We start from the raw sequence: 15151 nt of genomic DNA on the forward strand, positions 1-15151 counted from the left end.
TCCTATAAATGACAGAGCCTGTGACCGCAGAGACGCACTGCGAGGAAGAAGAGGGGAGGGGAGGAAGCAGCTAATTTAGTTTTCTGTGTGACAGCCCGATATGAAGTTGAGACTCTCGCCAACCTGAAAGGTAGCATGTTGGAGCCACACATTGCTGGTCCAAGTCAACGGCGCCACTGTGTGTACTTTACAGCTCCTGCCCTCCAGATGTAGACTGTAGTTTACATCTCTTCCATTTCATATGACTTCTTGACTTCTCTCCCCTGTAGAATGTGGTCACTGGAAGTGACCCGTTTTAAGTCTAGGTTTTGGGGGGCTTAAAAGCTGTTTGCCCATTTTAAGCCTAGGTTTTGGGGGGCTTACAAGCTGTTTGCCTTGTCTCTTTTGAACCTTTGCCTGGCCTAAGTTGCTGGAGGATGAGAACATATGAGAAACAACCAGGCATTCCCCAGCAGTCAGCCAGGTTCTAGAATGAGCCAACTAGTGACCTGCTCACTGATTTGGGACATTAGGGAGTCCAGCTAAGACTCAGAGTAAACTCAAGTCTGACTTGCCAAACTGCAGACCTGAGAGCCAACTGGATGGGTATGGCAAGATGCCCAGTTCAGAATGGATTACGGTATAATGAGTAGCCGATCTGGGAGGGCTATACCATTGACTTCAGTTTGCAGATGAGGAGGTAGTTATGGGGATTAGAATAGGAGAGAAACCAGTTATCAGAGAAGAAAATAGAAAACACTACTGCCATGGAAGCCAAGATGAGATAGAGCACAAACCAAAGTTCTCACTCTACTGAATAACCTAAAAGGCCCCAATCCATGTGGCACAGGATTCTAACCTTTCCTTTCACTCTGGCCCAATTCCTTACTTGGAAGTAAATAGAAATGGAGTAGAAGCCATACTTGCGATGTGCTAGACAGAGAAAACAGCTATCGTGTAAGTGCTAGGGAATGCAACCTGAGAGGGCTATAGGTCTGGGTCTGGGGAAACCAAGATGGAATATAGGTTTTAGTAAGTAATAACTCAGGAATGTCAGAGGGGAGTGTGTTAGGCCACGTGGATGTTTGGAAGTGGCCCAGCCATCGAGCTCTTTAAGGCATGTGTGTGTGTGTGTGTGTGTGTGTGTGTGTGTGTGTGTGTGTGTGTATGTCATGTGTGTGTGTGTGTGTGTACCCAGAACATTGTGGGCAAGGGTAACAAGGAGTGCCAGCACCTCTACCGGAATGATTTGAGTCCAGCAACAGCTGTCATCCAGCAGACTCCATTGACCAGAACTGGATTTGACCAGTGCAAATAGATAAGTGGAAGGGTTCTAAGGCTATCTAAATACTTAGGAGAGATGGGTATCAGATGGGTAACTGTATGGATGAGAAGAAGAGATGGTAAAGGTGAGAACCATCCAAACAGACCCCTAGAATGTAACTGATGACCATGAAGCTCTCTTGCAGCTCAGGAGACATTCCCTGAGTAGCAAGTGACCCATTTCTTAACACATGATTTGGACAGCATGTTCCTAAGGGAAGAATTTCCAAATGGACTGAGAGTAAAGACAGGCTTACGGGGGAAGCAGCATAAATTAAACCAACACTTGTCTTGACTGCACGAAGAATGATGTCACCTACCCCTAACTTGGTTCCTGGTTGCAAAGGACTTTGAGTGACCGAATGGGAAAGGAACTGATAAAGAGTCCAGACGGGAAAAGGACTTGCATGTGAATGCAGAGTCAGTAAAACACAGCAACAGATTGAGGGGCTCCGAATGTTGAATGTGAAGAAAACCTGTTTCCAGCAGCAACTCTCAGCAATGCATGAAATGACTTTGCTTCCTAGCAAGTCCTTTCCCGACTGATGAGTTAGAAACTCAAAGCTGAAGTCAATAACCTGTTCATTGAGAAGGGCTTAGAGGTCACCTAGCTTCTTCCATCAGACATTTATCCCATCAGTCTCTCCCCGTCTCCCATGAATCCTGGAGTTGCAGTTTCTGTTACTTAGCTAGCTATTTCAGACTCTGTTCTATTTACCCTGACCTTCAACTTTTAGCTAGCTAATCCTATGGACAGGAACCAGCCAAGGCAAAGAATAGTAGTTGACTGTAGCAACCAAGAAAACCAGACAAGCCAATGGCCAAGTGATAGAAGACCAACGTGACCCTCTGTGCCCCCAGGGATTGTCAGCTAACATCAGTCCATGAGGGAAAATGGAGCAGAGATGATGGATGGGGGTGGGGGGATAGAGTTGGGAAGGAAGCCCTATGAGTTTGTATGGTAAATGGCAACACCCGGACCAGCTTCAGGAAGGCAGATCAACTTTACTTGGGATGATTCAAGGCTTAATTTGGGGGATGGAGGTCAGAATATCCAGGATGGGCTGAAGGCTAACAGTACTGAAATGCCTCATTAGCATAGGGAAACATTTCAGGAATCTTAGGTGGTAGCTGAATGGGTTCTTATTGGGGGAAAGGATGTTGAATCTGTAATCTAACTAAGGCTAAGACATTCTCCAGGTAGAGATGTCTGGGGTGGGGGCATTGAACTCCCCAGACAGGGTCAGAGAAGAGGAAGCCCTGCTAATGAAGGGAATACACCATATAGACTGAGTTTCAGATGGCCATCTGGACAACGGTAGACTCCGACCTTAATTAGGAGGACAACAACGGGAAAGGTGGAATGTTTAGCTCTCTAAATGCAAACCTTTGGGACTCAGCTCTAAGATCAACCTTGCAAAGAGAAAGCTCCAACTGTCTGATAAGAGCCTAACATTAGACTAGAGGCAGATCTAGAACTGGGATGTCTAGGGGAAGCCTTCCTATAAAAGTGAGCACTCACACTATTCCAGAATTTAGATTCCACCAGAGTGCTGGCAGTTGTTGACAGATTACACTGCACTGTACGATGAAGCAATGCTCTAAAATAAATCTCCCCCACTCCATAAAAATGGCATCTTATGGCTTCTCTGACTCATTTTTTCATCCATTTAGATTCTGACTCACAGAGAACGTTGACACAGCTAAATAGTATTAAGTTCTCTGAGCACTCTCATCTCATGAGACAACAACTAACTGCTGTTATATAGATTAATCCAAGCTAAATGCTGGAAACACAAACCTTGAGGGAGTGTGCCTTTTGTCTTCCTGTTGTCTAGAAGAACACAATCAATTTGGTTTCATCAAAAGATGAAAGTAACCCACACACACCCAAACACCCTGGGGTTATTACACTGACTTAAACAGGTGTGATGTTTTATGATACCTTGAATGATAAATTAATTTAACAAATAGAGGAGGAAAAACTATGAAGGCCCAGAGGCCCATCAACAACCAGTTCCCATTTTTCAGATTCTGGTGACATAAGTAAAATAAATCACCAGACTTCTCCTGTACATCTGTCACTGTCTACCCCGTGTGCAGAATAGACATGTCGCTAACAAATGAGACTAAACTGCTCCTCTGGGATTTCTGATGCTGCTTTTGGGGTAAGTCTTGTCAAGTTCTTAAATCTGGAAAACAGATCCCAAAACTACTTGTAGTTTTTAAGAGACTGCGAAGCTGGCATTGAACCTCATGGAAAGAGCCTGACCTGGTCGAACTGTCCTTGACGTCCCCAGCTGGCCTTTTCTACCTATCAACCAGCAAGTGGCTTGGAATTCCTGTTCCCCTGTCTGTTAAAGATGATAGTGCCCATCACACAGGGTTCTAAGGACCCTAAGTCTCACAATCAACATACAAAGACTGCTAGGCTCATTGTCTAAGGAATGTAGTCAGAGGGTCCTAACTAGGGACTTTGCGTGCTCATGAGTCCATGTGGACTCATCAATTTTTTATAGATTTTGGTAGGGGATATTGATGAGTATGGCAGAGGTCTACAGGAACTCTGACTTTTGGCTCAGTTTCACTTTAAAAAGTCAATCTGTCATGCTGAATCCTGTGGCCCACTTCCCAACCCCTTGCATTTTATAAAGTTTTTTTTTTGTTTTTTGTTTTTGTTTTTTTTTTTACTGTGTAGCCTAGGTGAGCCTTAAGTTCACAATCCTCCCGCCTCAGTTTCCTGAGCCCTAAAAGAGTACAAAAATGCACCATCATACTCTGCTAAGGCTATAGAAGGGGAGAGAAGGTACAGGGGTTGAAAAAACGAGGACAGGGAACCAGATAATGAGATGGTTGATAAAGACGAGAGAGGCAAAGCAAAGGAACAGAAGGGGAAGTGGTAAGGCATTAAAAGAGTAAGAAGGAAGAGGGAGAAGAAGCCATAATTCCACGGTGGTGTTGGCTGGCCCCAGCCTCCTCTGCCTTTATTGTGTCTCAGGTGTAGGATGGTCCTTTCTCCGTTGTCCCACGGGCACGCGCAGCTGGGCAGTGTAAGGAAGACAAAGGAAGGTTGAGGATTCTCTCTGGCCTGGTCTTGGTGTCTATGTCTGCTGCCAAGGCCTCAGACCCTGCTGGGCTTTTTGGGATCTTTGTTGTTCTTGGCTGGCATGAAGGCATACAGCTCTTCGATAAGCATCTCCATCCGGGCTGTGACCTCAGTCACCGTGTCGATGACCAGCCGCTGCTGCAGCTTCAGCTTGTTGTTCTCCCACAGGGCCTTGTTCTCCTCCTGGAAGACGCGGTGCTCCTCCCGCAGGACGTGCAGAGCCCTGTTCTCCTCCTGCAACAGCCCGTTCTCCTCCCGCAGGTCCTGCAGCACCTGGTTCATCTCTCGCAGCAGTTGCAGGGGCTGAGCGCTGTTGGGTAGGTTAGGGCCTACTTTGCCATCCTCTTCCCCAGATGCCCCAGACAAATTGTTAACCATCTCCCTCAGGGCACGCAGTGTCTTCGAGTCCTCCTGTGTTGTGGGGGGCCCTTTGGGGTCCTCAAAGGGGGAGGAGTGGTTTGGGCTCTGGTCTGGCAGAAGCCCTGAGGTATGGGACTCCTCCTTGGGTGAGGAGGTGGACTTGCCTTCTTCAGTGGAAGCTGGACTCTCTTCTGCCTGGGCCCAGTAGGCCTGCCTCTGCTCCAGCAACTGCTGTAGGGCCCGGTTCTCCTCTCGAATGAGCTGTAGGGTGCTCTCCTTGCTACGCTGGGCAGGCAGGGTGGTGGTGTCTTTCTTCACGACTTCCTGGGAGGCTGTGTCCTTGTGCAACAATGAGGAGGTCCGGCTCTCCTCGTGGCCCAAAGTGACCTTGTGCTCTTCCCAAAAGACCTGTAGGATCTTGTTCTCCTTGCGAAGGGCCTTGTTCTCATCCCTTAGGGCCCGGTTCTCATCCCGAAGAGACTTGTTCTCTTCCTGCAGCTGGTACTCCTTGGCCAGCCTCCTGTGGTGCAGCTTATGGTGGAAAGAGGAGGGGGGAGAGAAGTAAGGTGGTTGTAGGCGGCAGTTCTCATTCACCCAGCGCCCATCCTGGAAGACAAACATCTCATCGCTGAGCTGCACCCGAGGAGGGTTGTAGTCTAGTTCCAGGTCGGCCTGGGAGGTGGGGCGCTCCATGGGGTCAAAAGGCATCGAAGAGAAGCGGTTGAGTGGGTAGGAGTGCTGGCTGGCTACCCTGCGGCTCATCCGAGGTAAGGCAGCCTGCCTGGAGCAGCGAGGAGTGCTGTACAGGTTGTGGAGCCTCAGGAAGGGCTCGGTGCCCCTCTGTGGGAGGAAAGCAGGGAAGCTGTTAATGGAGGAACTGTTGAAAAGACTGCTGGTGAACTAAGAGGCCCGGAGATGCTCTCACGTGACCTCCAGGGATCTTAAGGAGGAAGTATAACCAGCCTTTGTAATCCTGGGTAGCATTCTTCTGAATTAATGAATCCTGAACCATGGTCCTAGGGGGAAAACTGAGCCAGGTTCCTGTAAGGTTTGGGTCATCAAATTTCTGTCAACTGATCAAATAGAACCACTGTGCTTCTGTTTACAGACACTGACATGGTTATGCAGATTGACAGTGGGTGAATCCCCTACCATGAGCAGAGCTTATCTAACAAGCTTGCTCGGTGGGGCACAGTCCAGACCCATGGTAATTAGGAAGAGTCTTTAGCCAATGTGTGTAGATGTCACTTTAAGCAGTGAAACCAACAAGAAGTACAAAAGATTCAAAATCATGCTAGTATATAAACTGAAAACGAGACACTTTTCCAGGATGAGCGGTCAAACCAGGGGCACCTTACCCCCAGTTCTTGTCTGCATACCCACATACAAACATCTCTGTAGATCCAAGAAAGACCATAAATATTCTATGAGCACTAATGCTGGTATAGTCAAAGTTCTATACATCCATAACTATAAAATCTATAAATAATTAACTATATATTGTGCAGGCCTGTAACCCCAGCTACTCAGAGACAGTGCAGGTAGGAACATAAAACTCAAAAAAGGAAAAGACAGATAAGATCATGCCTTTAATCCCAGCACTTGGGAGGCAGAGGCAGGCAGATTTCTGAGTTCGAGGCCAGTCTGGTCTACAAAGTGAGTACCAGGACAGCCAGGGCTACACAGAGAAACCCTGTCTGGAAAAAACAAAAAACAAAAACAAACAAAATATCCAATCATATGGTAGAAATGAAAGGTACTTATTTTAGAATCAACCTTTTTTCTCTTCTTTTCTTTACCTCTGGCCTTGCTACTTATCTGTTACATGAATCTGGGCAAAGTTGTGTGAATCCAGTTTCTACAACTTTAACTTGGGAAAACTGCTGCACCACCTTGAAGAAAGTGTCAGATTCCTTAGAGCTGGTGTTACAGGCATTGGCAGGACGTCCAGCTGGTTATGTGGCTGCATTTTACCTGTATACTTCCCTTAATCCTCACAACACTGGCAAATGAAATACTATTTCAGCCTGGACATCCTTAATCGGAAGTTTTTCATTTCCAGAGTGCTCCAAATCGGAAGTTTTCTGAGCATCCACATAGTGCGAAAAGTGAGAAATCGCACACTTGTCTTCATGCGATGACTCAGGTACATAAAGTAATGTGTAAAATTATCATGAGCTGAATATGATATATGTAGATAAATAAGTAGATAGATTATACAGATAAATAGATATATAGATAAATAGATTTTAGATGGATGGATAGACAAATAGATAGATGGAGTTATTGTTTATACATGGGTTCTATTCCCTGAGAAGCCTCCTTTCCTCTCTCCAAAATCAAAAAACAAACAAAAATCCCACCCCTTTAAAGGGTGCCTCCCACACATGACATCCTAAGCATCCACGATGGGCGGGTTTAATCATCAACTTGATACAACCCAGAATCCCCTGGGGAGCTCAATGAGGAATTATCTGGATTGCGTTGTGCTATGGCACACCTGTGAGGGATTTTCTTAATTGGATTGATTTATGTAGGAAGACCCAGTTCACCGTGGGCAGTACTATACCCTGGGTTTGGGTTTTGTAGTGTATAAGAGTGAAGAAAGCAAGCTAAAAATTAGAAGTATATGTGCAATTAGTCTCTCTTTGCCCTTGACTCCAGATGTGACTAGGTGTGTCACATTCATGCCTTGCAGTCCTCACAGTGACAAGCTGTGACCTGTAATTGTAAATCAGAGAAGTGCTTCCTCCCCTACATTTTGTTTGTATGGGGGCATTTTATCATAGTGACAGAAATAAAACCAGGGCAGCAGTCATGTCGTCATCTTGAACCTAGAACCTAGAGCAGAGGTCCCAAGCCCCAAGAGCTCTGATCTCAAAACTCCCATGACTGAGTCCTACAGACAAGTTCTTGTTTGTCCATCGCCTCTAAAAGGAGCCTAAACATGGCTGCTGTACCAGCTTCCTGGGTTCATAAGAGGACAAGCAGTAGACAAACCATCACAAAGACCAGAGAGTCTTGCTGGCGCTATTCAACAATTCCTGTTCCAAACCATCATGAAATACTGAATCTATTGCTTTACAAAATGCTCTGCCAAAATTCGAGCAACAAAGCTGAGCAAGTACACAGATTTAAGACCCTGGGCACCCTTACCCAGTGCTCACAGCCCTCCTGTCTTTCACAGTAGGGGACTCAAGCCTAGGTAAGTGATATTCCCAGATTCCTTCTATTGGCTGAACCAATGTGATGAACTGGGCCCTGACAAGATGTCTATCTGTGCTTGGCACATCGTGGAGGGGGTCTACTGAGCCTAGGAGTTTCAGCCAACAAAGGGAAGTCTCTTTTTGGTCTTTGGGACATGTGATAGAGACCAACAGGTGGAAAAGAACAAAGCTGGCTCCTTCATAGCAGAATGGGAGCCACATTGTAGGAGGAGCATGTGGCTCAGAGGTGCAACACATCTCCGTTATGTGTTTGAGAGGTGATCGAGAGACTGTCTTCAGGAGCAAGAAACAAATAGTGTGCTCATAGCTGTGACCTAACAATGTGTTGGTGCTGAGGATCCAGGAAGAGCCCTGAGTACAAACAGGGCCCTTGCAGATGCCTGAAACCCTGCCTATGGATTGGACTCCTTCCCGAGCCCCTCCTGATATTCTAATGAAGATGCTTTAAATCACCAATAAGTGTGTGGCATACTGTTCTTAGAGCCCAAGGATTCTGAGAAGCAACAGAGCAGCCAACTGAAAAAACAAAAAATGGACCAGAAGGCAACGAGAATGACACCACCAGACTCTAACTGCTGCTATATGATTTCTAAAGACAAACTCTTAGGGTGAAATCTGCCCAGATGGAATTATTAGAGGTGGGGTGGCCTTCTACCTAAAGAGTTTGGGAATGGGTCTGGACAATGAGCAGCCAAACTTAGTTGACACTGCTGTGGTTTGAATGTGTCCTCTACATTTCATCTGCTGGGAACTTAATCCCCAAAGTCACATGGTACTGGTGTTTGAGAAGTGAGACCTTTAAAAGGTGGATCGGACCGTGAGGGAATGGCCACACACATTCGTGGGTCAAGGGGCTGTTGCGGGAGCATATTATAAAGTGAGCTCTCTGTGCTTTGCTTGCTGTATCTCATCAGAGATGCCCTCCACTGTGTTCTGACACAAGGAGGAGCCTGCCAAAAGATGACCAGGTGCTACTATAGTGCCTTGCTCTTAAACACCCAACCTCTATGCTTTGTGAACTGCCTGGTCTTGGGCATTTTGTTACAGTAACAGGAAACGGAGGAAACAGCACTGAACCTCTCTCCCCTACTTGTGAGACCTAGCTACTATCACCCAGAAGAGATGTACACGTGCTCCCAGAAAGTCCAAGCTGATTGACCAAGCTTTTAAAGCACCTGCTTTCCCAACACTATTGAGGGTTAACTTTTAGGTAATGCTCAGCTGGCTGAAGTACTTTTAATGCACATGAAACTGAAGGCCACCAGGGCCTAGGAGAAACCACAGCTGAGTTCTACTGTCAATTTAAATAATAAATAAATAAATAAATACCTCTCTAGTGGTATGCTTAAATACAATGTTTGTTTTAATAAATGCTTAACAGATGAAAAGCTAATTCACAAGGCAAATGTGATTGATTTTGATAGAATTTTAATGCTTAAAGCAAAGAGAATAAAGATGTCAGATGAAGTCAACTCATCGTTTGATAGAAGCTAAAAATCTTGCCCTTAAGTATTCCTGTTGGCATTGATGGAAAGGAAGGAGGAAAAAGGCAAGGGGAAATAGAGTGGGCACCAGGAAGTACTATCAGAGGTCATTGTGATCAAGATGTAGATCTTTCATTGATGACCTAGCAATAACGATGTCTCAATGAAACTCACAGAGTGCTCACTGGGGAGAGTCTCTATAGAGAAGAAGTTGGGAGATCAGTTGTTCAGACAGGAAATAACACTACCATTTGCAAGTCAATGTGCTAGAGGAAAATAGATGTGAAAATATTCGTGTTCGGTGTAAGGAGGAAAAAAAATGGGGAATCAATAGGACCCGAGAAAACCTAAGGGTGACAGCTAGTGAATCATTGTGTTTACAGTGTAATTGAGAACTCCAGCCACCCACCAGGGCTGGGAGGTGGGAGCCAGAGGTACTGTTATAATTCTCTTCCAAATAGAATGAGCTCAACTCAGAATGAAGCCACATGGGACTCAAAGCTTGAGGGTTAGCAATCCAGGGGAGGGAAGGGGAGACACTATCTTCTAGAAGCAAGAGAACAATTAGAGCTAAGACATCACCGGGCCCCAGTAAACAGGGTGACAGGCTGGGCACTGACCTGGGTTAAATTGAAGTTCTGTCCTTGCTATAGAACCTCCCAATTCACAGCTGTGAAATTTCTGCCTTACACTGGTGTGGCCCTGTGGCCACCACATGATGCCAGCAGCACTCCATCAATGTCCTTCCTCACCTTGTTGCTCATAGGAATCCTTCACCCCACCCCCCGACTCTGTTTGAGGAGGTAGAGTGAGCAGAGAGGTCTTCCTCACAGGTCTGGGAGGTGGGTCAGGTTACATCATCTAGTTATCCATGACTACTTCCCAACCCAAGAGGACCAGTCGAGAGTATCCTGGCAGGTTGCCTGGCTTGTGTCCCCGTTGCAGGTGGGCCTGTAACCATCCTGGTGGTCATGAATATATTCCAAAAATGATACTCATGTCCTTCCTTCTATCTATCAGATTATTGAAACAATAGACCCCAAGAAATTTCTCCAATAGTCTTATGTTTGGAGAAGGTAAAGGCTGAAGGCCAGTGCCATCAAGAGAGAGGAAGATCGTCTCTCAGAAAAGGATTTCAACAGCCCTTATAACTTGTCAGACTACGCTGCAGGAGAGCCTGAGGCTGAGATAGTGATGCTGGGCTGGACCACACCCCAACCAGGGCTGCTTAGTGATAGGTACCTCTGGCCCTCTATTGAAACCCAAACTTCATGTCCAAGATGGACCTGGGAACTCATTAGACCTCTTTGTTCCTCCTTCAAGTGTTACAGCACTGAATAAATCTCCTCTTCCCTCTTTTCAACATCAGTCGATTGCTTAGTTGACCTATTGAAGACTGTTGACTAACCCTGGCTGGCATACTCAAGGCCACATCTGGCCATGAGAAACAAATCTCCAGTCAGCAGTGACCCCTTCATCCCACATCCCTTTACCCTCCAAAATCCAAGAAGCTGCACCAGGTCCTACAGCCCAGGAAGTGGACCAGAACCAACCCAAGTCTCCTCAAATCATCTTTCACCTCTACTGCTAAGCTGGTTCTGGGAGCTCAGGGTGGAAAGCTGGGCCAAGGGTAGATGGATGGAGCTTTCTTATCTTTCCACCCCTTGACAATAATGAGGGCTTTGTGTCAGCTTCATTGGATTAAGAAACATCTAGGTCATTAACAAGACGCATACCCTCGTATGGATCTGTGTGGACTTTATCAAAAGGGGGTGGGATTGGAGCAGATCCTGGACTGAATAAAACAAGTTGATCTGCCGTGATGCGAGGCACTGGCCCCACTATAGCTTCCCCTTCATCATAGACTAATCCCCTGAACCAAGGGCCAAAATAATCATTCCGTCTCTTAACTGGCTCCTTGCCGGGTGTGTGGTCACAACAGTGAGATTACAGCTACTTTCAAATCCTATTCCCAACCCCTTCCCCACTCCCACATCTAGGCTGGCATCTCCCATCTGCCCCTAATATCTGGGCTGGTAAAGAACCAAAAGAACCATACCCATCCTCACACACTGTCTTACATATTAAGAATCAGACCTAGCAAGGTTCTTTGGCCTTCCAGAGGATGATCAGAACATAGTTCCCTAGTATTCTGGCTCAGCATTCAGGAGCTGAAGGCGACAGGAAAGTGGCTGCTGACTGCAATGCTGTAAGGAGAACGCGTACCCAGGCTGTTTTCCTTGGCCTGACTGTTTGCTGAGCTTGTTATAGTTACACTCATACAGAACGCCAACGAGAGAACCATCCTCTTTTGTACACACTTCCCTGGACGAAATTTTAGGTAAGTTACCTGTGCCTTGGGTCCCTCCATCCTACATTTCACCCCCTCTGGTTGCATGACCCTGGTCTTCCAGTGAGCTTTTGGGGAGGGGGGGGGACTCTGGAGAAAGCAAGGCCACCCCCTTTGTGACATAGCAGCAGGAGAAACAATCAAATCAACAAAGCTTCCCACCACGGAAACTGTTGCATGTAGGCGACCTAAGAACCACAGGCTTCGAGGGGTTTGAGCACTCACTGGCCTCAAAAGGAACAACTGAATGTCCATCCCTTGGTACCAATCTTCAGTCCACAGCAGGGCTTAATCCCTTTGTCAGCTGTAAATGGACCACATGCTGGGGTGTCAGCTCCTGGGTTCACCCTCGTACATAAAATTTCAATTCTAGTTCAAGCTCAATTCTAGATCTCCACACATAGTTATACACCACCGCATAATGAAGGGTCTCCTTTGATAAAGTTAGAGGTTTTCTTATAGTATCACCAAACCTTGAAAGACTAGCACTGAGGGGTGGGGTGGGGTGGGGTGGATTGATCACCCAACCCAGCCCCCTTATTTAAAGCCAGAGGCTCCCGAGGTCCAGAGAGACCATGTATCCTCCCTCCAGACACACAACCAGGGAAAACCCAACATGACAAGAATTGGATCAGCTGACTTCCTTGTTCATTCTATAAGGTCTGGGAACAGGGTTATTGTAGCTTATGCTACCTAGTGGAGTGATGGCTTTAGGAGGGTGGGGATAGGGTGGTAAGTTACATCCCTCTGTGACTGTCCCTACCTGAGGTAGAATCACATTGATTGGGATTTCTAGGCTCTCAGATCTGGTATCTCTCTTTCTTGTAAAATTTGGCCTCGAGTGCTGTGAAAAAGAAAAAAAATTAGATTTCTCCTCCATCCATCCTCGGAGCCTTAGCAGCTCACCTAAAATACATAACTATTACACTTATGCCTCCTTACAAATTAATTATATACCTTATAATAATCTCCGTGTAAAGGTATGTGTGAATGGTACCTGACCAGAAAGAAATCTTACTGATCACCAAAACAGAAGTCAGTAGAGGAATTAACTAACATAAAAACCCCACTGAAAGTATCTGAAACAGAGAGGGCTGCAGGTCTTCCTGGCTTTATACTATTATTTCTATGTCAAGAAAGTAGCCATACCAATGTGAGGTGCCAGGTATAGGTCTTATGCATAAGCTGGTCACCAAAACACTCAGAACATTCCAGAGGTGACATCACAGAACAATATGGTGGTTTTCAGAGCTCATGGTTTTTCTCTAAGCAGCTCAGGTGGGAAGCAGGCTTCTGTAAGCAGGAAGGGTTGGTTGCTGCTGGCTGAGCCCACTGTGGCTAGCCAGGGTCAGTGTGATGCACAATGGCCCCAACATTCACACTTGTTTGGTCACCCCTGGCTGCTGCTCACGCCTCACTGCCAGGCTGGTTTGAGCCCCCACCCCCACCCCTCCCCCTGACCCCTCCCACTCCAACCTCCCTCTAGAGATGCCTTCTACTTCAGCTGCCTTACTTGGGAAGGGAGAAACAGTATCTGTTCAGACCTGGGAGGGGTTGGCCGCTACTGAGGGGCTCTTCAGTTCAGTTCCACTCTGACACTAGCTACATGGAATTACTGTGCAGGTCCCAGAAGTTAGGGGCTCAGTCCTACAGTATGACCTTCACCTGAGGGACCAATCTCAGGTCAAGGCCACCTATACTTGATCTCAGATCAACCGTGAATCAGGGGCTCCCCTGACCTGTCCCTTGGATTCCATAGTTGTCTCTCAGGACTCAGGAATGTGCTTTTAGTTAGGATCACAACTTTACTAAGAAGCAAGCAGCTCAGTGAGGGCCTTAGGTAGCAGTGGATGATGGGATTGGAGGGTAGAAGCTTCAGGCCTTCTCTGCATTCTCCTGCCTCCCAGCATCCTCAGTGCCAATGTCTGAATCCCATTGCTTACAGGACATTGTGGGAGATCATTATGTGGGTAAATTTAATGAAATCATTGGCCTTTTATCATTTAACTAAATACCAAATCCTTCCTACTTCCCCTGAGGTAGACGTTTGCTGAAAATTCCAACCTTCTAAACCCCAAATGGTTTCCTCTGGCAACTATCCCCACCCTCCTAAAGCCATCACTCCACTAGGTAGCATAAGCTGATATGTGCTCCAAAGGAGATCCTGTCAGGAAATCTAAGGGATTTAGAAGTCCTGTTCTGATAGAAAAATACAATGAATTATACAATTTATATCACATGTAGAAGTTGCATTAAGGCCACAACACCCAGTTCCTCCATCTTTAGTTCTGTCAGACCCATCATTTCCAGAGCCATTAAAGAGCTGCCGTTATGTATCTTAGTACTGTGTGATTTTGCCCCTTGGGGTTGGGAGAGAGTGGTGACCTATGGTAAGAAGATCCAGAGATTCCCCAGTACCCAAATTACGAGCAGATCTTGGTATAAGAAAATTCAAATATACAAAAGCATAAGATACACCCAGAGAAAAGTCAGAGGCCAGGTTCACTGCCAAAGATTTAGTGTCTACAAAGAAACTTCAAGGGCATTTTTAAAACTGGTGTGTGTGTGTGTGTGTGTGTGTGTGTGTGTGTGTGTGTGTGTGTGTGTATGTGTGTGTGTGTGCATGTGTAGTGTGTGCTGGTGCATTTGGAGGCCAGAGGACAACCTTGGGTGTCATTCCTCAGCTGTCATCCATCTTGTATTTTAAGACATTGCCCTGGAACTTGACAATCAGGTGAGGATGACTGCCCTCAAGCCCCAGGGATCACCTGTGTCCGCCTTGTCATCACTGCCCAACCAGGGAGGTCACACTGACAAGAGGGGGTCACACCAGGATTTTTTTTTTTTAACATGGATTGGGAAATCAAATTCAGTTCCTCGCGATTGCAAACCCACTGAGCCACTAGGCTTGCTTATGTAACTTTAAAAGTGTGGTTATGACTGCACACTGCTGGACTTGCCACAGTTGCTGTTTTAAAGTGTATAGTCCAATCGTTTTGAGTATGTTCACATTGTTGTGTAAGAACACTCTAGAAGTCTCTCATCTTAGAAAGCTATGGCTTCTATTAACCACTAGGACTCCTCCCTCCCCTCCCTTCCAGTGTTTAGTAACCACATCCCCACTTCCCGGTTCTATGATTTCAACTACATTAATGTCTTAGTTAGGGTTTCTACTGCTGCAATAAAACACCGTGGCCAAAAAGCAACTTGGGGAGGAAAGGGTTTTCTCCACCTTACTCTTCCAGGTAAAGCCTTTATCTCTGAGGGAAGCCAGGTTAAGAAGGCAGAGGCCATGGAGGGGTGCTGATGACTGGCTTGTTTT

General features: G+C 46.3%; 1 protein-coding gene across 3 annotated transcripts; it reads right to left on the reverse strand.

Moving 5' to 3' along the window:
• Positions 1-4212: 4212 nt before the first annotated feature.
• Positions 4213-13110, reverse strand: Spert (spermatid associated). 3 transcript variants are annotated; one of them, XM_021204038.1, is made up of 3 exons: positions 12979-13110; positions 12593-12673; positions 4213-5608 (listed from the first exon to the last, which is right to left on the reverse strand). In XM_021204038.1, the coding sequence occupies exons 1-3, from the start codon at positions 13051-13053 to the stop codon at positions 4424-4426; spliced, it is 1341 nt and encodes a 446-aa protein (XP_021059697.1). In that variant the 5' UTR covers positions 13054-13110; the 3' UTR covers positions 4213-4423. The 3 variants fall into 3 exon arrangements, with proteins under 3 accessions (XP_021059697.1, XP_021059698.1, XP_021059699.1); XM_021204039.1 differs by lacking the exon at positions 12593-12673; XM_021204040.1 differs by lacking the exons at positions 12593-12673; positions 12979-13110 and adding an exon at positions 11830-11893.
• Between the last annotated feature and the right edge of the window lie 2041 nt (positions 13111-15151).

The sequence above is a fragment of the Mus pahari genome, chromosome 8, assembly GCF_900095145.1.
Source record: "Mus pahari chromosome 8, PAHARI_EIJ_v1.1, whole genome shotgun sequence".
Taxonomy (NCBI): Eukaryota; Metazoa; Chordata; class Mammalia; order Rodentia; family Muridae; genus Mus; species Mus pahari.

Excerpts from the sequence above, each read along its gene's own strand:
- Spert (XM_021204038.1), bottom strand. The coding sequence starts at position 13,053 with ATGTCACCTCTGGAATGTTCTGAGTGTTTTGGTGACCAGCTTATGCAT. Across the intron at positions 12,674-12,978 it reads ATACCTGGCACCTCACATTG|CACTCGAGGCCAAATTTTAC; the intron begins GTATGGCTACTT and ends TCTTTTTCACAG. Across the intron at positions 5,609-12,592 it reads TCAATGTGATTCTACCTCAG|AGGGGCACCGAGCCCTTCCT; the intron begins GTAGGGACAGTC and ends TTCCTCCCACAG.